General features: G+C 42.7%; 1 protein-coding gene across 2 annotated transcripts in view; it reads left to right on the top strand.

The window, feature by feature from the left end:
- The first annotated feature begins 823 nt into the window (after positions 1-823).
- STIM2 (stromal interaction molecule 2) overlaps positions 824-8068 on the top strand; it is a 64373-nt gene continuing 57128 nt past the window's right edge. For both annotated transcript variants that reach the window (XM_041402694.1, XM_041402696.1), the window contains exon 1: positions 824-1135. In XM_041402694.1, coding sequence (XP_041258628.1) covers positions 964-1135 — 172 coding nt within the window. In that variant the 5' untranslated portion in view covers positions 824-963. The remainder of the gene's footprint in view (positions 1136-8068) is intronic.

The raw sequence follows: 8068 nt of genomic DNA, 5'->3' as shown, positions 1-8068 counted from the left end.
TATCTAAGATACTAGATTGAATTTGGTCTTTAAAGGCTGTGTTATTCTCGTTAAATGGCTCTAAACGGAATACTGTAAAGTACCACAGGTTTGGACAGGACAAAGCACAGACTTTACTGCCATTCAGTGGCTTGATGGAAACATCATAAGCAAAAGTGGTGGGTTTTTTGGTCAAGATTTTAAGCACAATGAAATCATGGTTAAATTTTAGTGAAGACTTAGTTTTCCTGGTTTCAGTTGTGTGAGATCAGATTTTAAACTTTTCCTTTTCTCGTTTTGTTGATGTTTTGACAGTGCTGTAGTACACACCGAACCTAAACTTCAGAAAGCTCTCCTCAGGTGTATGCACCGGCGGTGCGACAAGGGCAAGTTTAACAAAGTCCAAGGTTTTTCCTGTAGCTAAAACATCTTATTTTCACGTTGTGCCTTCCCTGGATCCGGCCCGGCCGGTCTGCGTCTGAGGGGTTCCGGGACACGCCGGGGGGCCCGGGGGAGCCGGGCGGGCCCCCGAGGGCCGCCGCGGGACGGCTGCTCCCCGCAGCGCCACCTGAGAGCCCCGGCGCCCCGCGATGCAGGCGGCCCGGGCGCGGTACCGGCACCTGCGGCTGCCGCCGGTCCGGTCCTGCCCGATCCTGTCCTGTCCTGTACTGCCCTGCCTAGTCTAGTCTAGTCTAGTCTAGTCCAGTCCAGTCCGGTCCAGTCCGGTCCCGTCGGGCCGCGGTGTCCGGGGAGCGGGACCAGATCCACGCGCCGCTCACCGCCCCCATCCCGGTGACGTCACCGCGCGGTGACGTGTCGCCCGGCGGCGCGGGGGCCGCCGGAAGCGGCGGGAGGCGGCGCGGAGCCGGCGCGCAGCGGGTTGGTGCCGCCGGAGCGGCAGCGGCGCAGCGCGGAGCTCCAGCCCTGCGTTCCTTCCGTCCGTCCTTGTGTTCCTGCCTTCGCTCCGCGGCAGCGGCGGTACCGATGAGCGGGCTCCGAGCGCCCGGCGTGCGGCCGGTGCCGACCTGCCTGCTCCTGCTGGGGCTGCTCCTGCCCGCCGCCGCCGCGGGGTGCGAGCTGGAGGCTGCGGACGGCGGCGGCGGCCGGCGGGGAGGACGGGGAGGCGCGGCCGGCTCTGCGGCGGAGCCGGTGACAGGTAACGGCCCCGCGCGTCCCGCAGGCGGGCGGGCTGTCGGTGGAGGGGTGGGACGCCGCTCTCCCGGGCGCCTCCGAGCCGCCTCCCGCCGCCGCGGGGCCGGGCGCGGTGCGGCTCTGCAGAGGGCGCCGGGCCGGTCTGCAGGGGGTCCGGCTGCGGCGGCGGCGCTGCGGTACTGCCCGGCGCGGCCCTTCCCGGGAAGGAGCCCGCCGCAGGATGTGTGCAGGATCCTGTTGAATAGCGATATTGTCGAGATCCGGAGCCGCCGCTTCCGCGTCGGCTCCCGCGGTGCCGCCCGTGCGGGTGTCCGGGGCGCCGCCAGCCGCGGCCGAGCGCGCCCGCCCCGGCGCCGCACCCGCGGGGCGGCCTCCGGCGGGGAGCCGGCACACGCAGCTCGCCGGTCCCGCTGTGTCGCTGCACGGCTCCTGCGAAGGCAGAGGTGTCCGTCCCTGCCCCCAGGGGCGTTCAGCTCTCCGGGAAAGGGGAAGGCGTTCCAGCCTTCACTTAATTCTTTAAAGAAAAGTCACATTACCGTACTTAGGGCAATTGGGAATGCCTGCAATTGGAACTAGCGGTTCTACTGAAACATTTAAGTAATCTAATTTCAGCCGGCTTTGATGGCTCTGAATTGCTTATACGCGTTCTGAATCTATCTTTTAATGAACAGGAGGAACTTTATTGCCTTTAGACAGTTCACTTAAGAAAATGGGATTTGTATGTTAGGAAATTCTCGGAAACATTTAGAAGTTTGTCCAGTCTCATAATATGCTTTTCAAAAAGCTCCGTAATTAAAAGGAAGAACATGGAAGTGGACAAAACGACAAAACCCATATCCCTTCAGAATCAAAGTAGTGTACGTTTCTCAGAGAAAAACTTTTGATGTTGTTTGAAATAGTATTGACACCCTGAAGTGAAAGTGTTGAACTTCAGCTGATGACACATACCGGGTTTCTTCTCAGCCCAACACCTTAAAGACAAGAATTTTAATTAGAATTAATGAAACTTCAGCGGTAGTCATGAAATAACTCCAAAGCAGAGATCTAGCGGTCCTGTTTGGGGCCGCGACGTTTCTGCAATGTGAATTGTCCAGTCTGTTGGCTTGCTGTATGAACTAAGGAAGTTGGAATATCCGCAGTCTGTGGAGCTGCAGTTGTACCTCCCAGGGGTGTTGTGGAAGTGCTGTATCAGAACAGCTCTCTCCCTTTGTGTTTTTTGATTGTGATTGATCTGGTTGTAGGTGGTATTAAGTGGTTCTTACTATGAATACTGCTGATGCTGTCTACATTTTCTGCTTAATCAATTTTGATGTGTCAGTCTGTATGGAAAAAACCACATTTTTTTAATGTTTTATGGACTGTAAAGGTACTGAGATGCCTATCAGCTGTGTTCTCTCCCACTTAGTAGTGACTCTGGTGAAGAAGAAATACAATTATTTGAGAAATCTAACATGCTCTACGTGGATTTATTGTGTTACATGACAATATGGTCTGGAAAATACATATGCTTAAAAGCCATGTTACAAACAGTTTTAAATTTTAGGAGGTTTCAGCATAGTTCTGTGTTCATCCACTTAATAAATACATGGTTCAATTTGTCATGGAGGTTGTTTGCCTATCTAACTGTCAAATAGTTACTTTCCCAAGTTACTTTTTGCAAAGGTGGAAGAACTCTTGAGCATTTGGAAAAAGATTACTTTTTCAGAGGATGATTTTAGTTATATTATCTTTTTCTTAAAAGGTGAAAGTTGCAGATGTGCTGCTGAGTTAGGAAAGAATGCCAGCACTCGTCTGGTGAACAAGAGAATCAAGTTTAATTCGCTAATTTTCACTTGTTCGAGAAGTACAATCCAAAAGATAAAAAGCTGCTAAACATAAAATGCTGCACCAGGAAGAGGCTATGGGATGCTCAGATAGAGATGTTTGGGAAACTGAGCTTAGGAAGTAATTCAGGACTACTAGTCACAAATTGATCTGAATGGCTGGCAAAAGATGCCATCCTTGGATATATTGATTGAGCCTATAGTACAGAAGGCTTTTTTTTTTTCTTTTTTTTTCCTTTTTGATTGCACTTTTGTGTCTAGTTTTGAGTATTAAATCTTGTGGCTTGAGAGGTTCAGAACCTATGAATTAATTTTTTAAATTTTATTAAAGTATTGCATTATTTTGATGTGGTGGAAAAGGCTGTGGAATGGGTATGTAAGAAATGGTTCATGGAAGCACTGGGAGTTTTTTCATGCTTTTTTTTCTGTGTTTTTTTTTTTTTCCCGGTGGTTGAGATGTAAGTTAAGAGGAAGTAAATTTCAGTGGGTGTGATTTATTAAATATAGGCTGGAAAGTTTTTACCTATAACAGTCAAATTGCGTAAATTGTTAAGCAGGTTCCCACTATCAGAGGTTTTTATTGGCTTAGAGAAGAAGCTGGCAAAGATAATCTAGATGTTTGACAGAAAAGGGATGTGTGTTGAGTTTTAGGACTAGGTGAGAGCCTGTGATTCTGTTTTTGCCATATTTTATCAGATATTCAGGTATTTACTTAAATGAGTATATAGACTATCATTACTGTTGTCTTTCCTGTGTGTGTGTGCCTTTTTAACAGTATTTTTAAATGACAGCTGAGTATGTAATGTGACACTGTGCTTGAAGGTATTTAGTCATGATTATGAAAATTGGACCAACAGAACTGTGTCTCGCTTGGAGGGAACACCATGAGGCTGTTTGCTGTTCACTCCAGCTCTGCTTGTTCACTGCTTAATTTTGTAGAAGGTTTTAAGGAACCTTCTGTGCTAAGCTTGAAAATAGCACTGGGTTTTCACATTCACCCAATTTTAAGTTGCTTTGTAATTCTGGATAATTCTGAATTCTTTTCATGTTTAAATTTAATCCATGATCATGGATTGACTTGGCTGCCTTTGGGTGGGACAGAGAACCTGCACCTGTATTTGGTTAATAAATTTCTCTCTAATTATGTCTTAAAATATTTGAGACCAGTTTTAACTACAGCACTGCATTGAAGGAACAATAGGCAACATAATGTAACCTTTTTTTAAAGTAATTAAAAGATTTTTCTTTTAATTACATTTCTATTCTGAAACTTAGCCATCATATTAACACTCTGAGCTCTTCAAATTAATCAGACTTTGGCATTTGAGAAGTGAAGGTTTCTGGAAGATTTGTTTTTAGCTGCAACTCTACAGTTGGCTTTAGTTGTTCTGATGTGGGTGGCTGTTTAAGTGGGGCTTTTTTCTCTGGATTGACCCCAGCTGGTCATGCAGGCAATATTGTTACCAGAAGAGAGCTAGTAGGAGTAGGCATGCTGATCTCACTACTGGAAACCCACCAGGAGGGAAGGAATTTCATGCTCCCTTTCTGCTCTGTACTGCCTGACTTGCCCAATGTTGTGATGAGCACTGTCTGTTCTTTGGCTTGCAGGAATGTGACAAGAACCAAAGGCAACAGGTAAAACTATGAATTTCTTATCAGAAATCTTCCCTGACTTACTTTAAGCCTAGCACCAGTGCAAAGAAGAGGGAGGACCAACCATGGTGTCAGGAGAGGGGAACAAGGATGGTCTGCTTCCTGTGATGGCACCTAGTGATAGTCTGAACAGAGCTGTTCATAGAATTTTATCACTAAGGTGACTGTGAAACTGCATCAGTGACCTTTTTGGGGCTTGAATAAGGCATTTGGAATTTGGTGGTTGTGTGTGAGACTTCATTGTATGGTGAGCTAATACAAAGAGGATGGTGAATTTGGGCACATAGCAAAATGCTTTTGCATGACTAGTTTGGCATGCACTTGTCTTAAAAGTTTGTGAGCTATGAGATTTCCCTTGCTTTCTTAGTAAATTACTAGTAGATTTCTCTAGTTATGGAGACTCAGAATTACAGGTTTGTGGTTTTTTGTTTGTTTTTTGCAATTCCATTTCTTTTGTTTGTCTCTAGAAAAGCTCCTTGTAATCTGGTTTTACTATTTCTGGTGGGAGGACCGAAATTTCTAGTCCTGTCTCCTCTAAAGGGTGTTAACTTCAAGCTGTCATTTACTTTTTGATAGCATCTCAATGCAGTCATCTGTCTTTGAAAGAGAATGAGTTTCTCAGTAAAATTAAATTTTTAATTTCTTAGCATGTTTATTTATTTTTAGTGATGAAGAATAGAAGAAATTCAGGAGAGATCTGTGCTTTGATAGCTCATTCAGCAGTTGCATAACTATGAGATACAGTTAAAAAAGCTGTGAATGGCTGGATTTGTAGACAGTTTTGAAACAAATATTAAAAAACAATTAACCCGGAAAATTCCTGGCCTTTATGTAGCTTAGTGGCATTGTACTCCCACTCAGAGATAAGACAGCAAGCACTTGTAACTTTCTTTGTTCTTAGCTGAGTTTTTTTGCCCCGCAGCCTTCCAGTGTTTTGATTGTAACTCTTAGTGCTTCTGCCAGCGTGTTCTGCACCTTCTGGTGTCCTGTGAGGTTTTTCCTTCACCTCTTCTGAGGATTCAGTCTTAGTGTTTTGATTTAGACAGCTTATTTAGCTGGTTTTTTTTTTCCCTTGTGTTAGAGTAGTAGTATATAGCAGACCTTTTCTTTATACCCCCAGTGTTGCTCCCTGAATGCTGGAGCTCTGTCATCTCTCCATCAGCAGGTTTTTGTGTTGCCCTTTCAGCTATAAGCTTTCTGAAGACAGATCTGCTTTTCTGAGGACCTCCTACCCGATTCTGCAAAGCTGAGCCCACGCAACTTGGGCATGACTCATTTTCTTCTACCTAACTCCAGGGATGCTGATCTGTCGTAACTAGGTTGGGCTGCCATATATTTGTCAAAAGAGGACTGTGCCCAGGGACAGGAGCTGTTGATCTTGATAAGATTTCCTATGATGATATTGCTGCTATGAAAATCACCTAAAAATGCTGGGGTTTTTTAGCATTTGTATGAAGTAAGCAGATTGATAGCCTTCTAATTGATTTTTAGGTTGTGTTCTCTAACTTGTACATCTTTACATATTTTTTGTGTTTAGTGTTCATTCTCAATCAATATTTAGGAAGAGGAATGCATAGCAAAGAGCTGCAAAGAGCTGTGATGTGGGAAAGCTAAGAAAATTACTAGTATTTTTTTTAATTAAAAAAAATAATTAGTGCATGGTCAAAACTTTTTGAAAGTTTAAAGTTTATTATTTTACTTAAGTGTTGACTAATTTACTGCAGAAATCCTGATGTATGAGAAGACTTCATTGGGATTAGTTTGTTACATCCTGTCTGTGAAACTGGCTTCTTAAAATACAGAAACTTGAGATGCTTATCTTGACCAGGGAATGTGTAAAAAATAAATAACCACAATATTTGTTGTCCTAAAATAAGCATATACACATTTTTAGAAACTGAGGTGAGTTTCAAGTTATTACATAAGTTAGTGTTATTCTGCCTTTGGTTACTACTAAGTATTGCCAGTTACTATGGAAACTGCATATCTGAAAGAGGAGGGGTGAATAAAATTATAATGTGTTGTTAAAATTTAGAACCAGCACAAACAATGTGATGATTGTCAGAAAGTTTGCCCTTGCTCACTTGATTTCTCTGAGCAATTCAAACCTAACTGAAGAGAGTATATTTATACCTTTCCTCCCCTGTCCCTTTCTTCTGGATCTTGCTCATTTTCCTTCAAATCCGAAAAATCCGTGGCATTTTCCAGAGATCTGGTAGAGGCGGGTGTCTTTAAATCTGTATAATGAGATGTAGAATTTTAACTAAAATTCTTCTTGGAAATTGAAGATAATGTGCTTGTCAGTACAATTAAGAATTAAGAACTCACAGCACTCAGAACTGTTGACGCATTTGTTTCAACAGAATTCAGAATAAGAGGTAAGAGCCACTGACCTTTTTGATCTCATTCCTGTGGTGCCTAGCCAAGATTTTTAAGTATATCAGGAGATTTTCTCTCTGTGCAGGCAGTGTTATGTTACTGCAGGTGAATCCCTGTTCGGTGATTCCTAGATGTTGAGGTGGGAAGGGAACCATCTCTGGGTTACTGCAGCTTGTATTGCAAACCACAAGCAGCACCACAGAAACATGTGTAAATTGGAATTGTTGTTGAGGCTACTTGGATTGTGTTAATCTTGACTTCTGCAGTAGCTCACAATTTATAGGAATGCAAAGATAGCTTTGATCCTTTTCCTCTAGGCAACAGTTTCTCAGTTTCTGTTTCCTGCCTTTTCTTATGCATCATGAATCATTCAAAAACTGTCAGCAGCCCAGCCCTCTGGTGCTGTCTCCAGCTAAAATTTTAATACCTGATTTTTTTTTGTGTGTGTGTATGTACTGTGTTTCCGTAGTTAGTGTTCACTTGTAAGAAATTGTCATGCTCAGCTTCTAGAACTGAGATGAGTAGTTTACTAAAAACAGTAGTTTACCTTAACCTATTTAAAGCTGTGTTTAAAAGCAAACAAACCTTGTCATAGAGTATTAATTTAATCAAGGTTTTCTTGAATAAAAATTTGCTTAAGATGCTTTGGTTTTCTAGGTTCTGTGTACTTTCTACTTGAAAACGGAGACTTTGTGAAAGTGTGGTCTGAATGCTCCTTCTCACTTTTAGTTTAGAATAAAGGAAGGGGTTAATTTTATGCAATTATTAAACAAGTGTTACCGAGATAAAGGAACAATTTTTCTCAGTTCCATCAAGTGGCTCTGTGAACTGAATTACTTAAATTCAGTTTCCTGCAAGTTAAATATGTTATTTAGAAAAGGAATTTTTACACAAATTTTATTTTATTTTTAATAGTAAATAACTCCTTGTGGCTCCCCTGGATATTTGTCAAGAATATCTCCTGAATGGTGTTTTTTTAAAATTTTATTTTATATTTTATTTTTTTATTTATTTATTTTAATTTTATTTGTTTTTGTTTTCATTTGTTTTGTTTGTTTTTTTTTTTTTTTTTTTAAATTTTT

The sequence above is a fragment of the Onychostruthus taczanowskii genome, unplaced genomic scaffold (assembly GCF_017590055.1).
Source record: "Onychostruthus taczanowskii isolate IOZ18803 unplaced genomic scaffold, ASM1759005v1 scaffold2, whole genome shotgun sequence".
In the NCBI taxonomy this organism is placed as follows: Eukaryota; Metazoa; Chordata; class Aves; order Passeriformes; family Passeridae; genus Onychostruthus; species Onychostruthus taczanowskii.
This window is presented reverse-complemented; position numbering and strand designations above follow the sequence as displayed.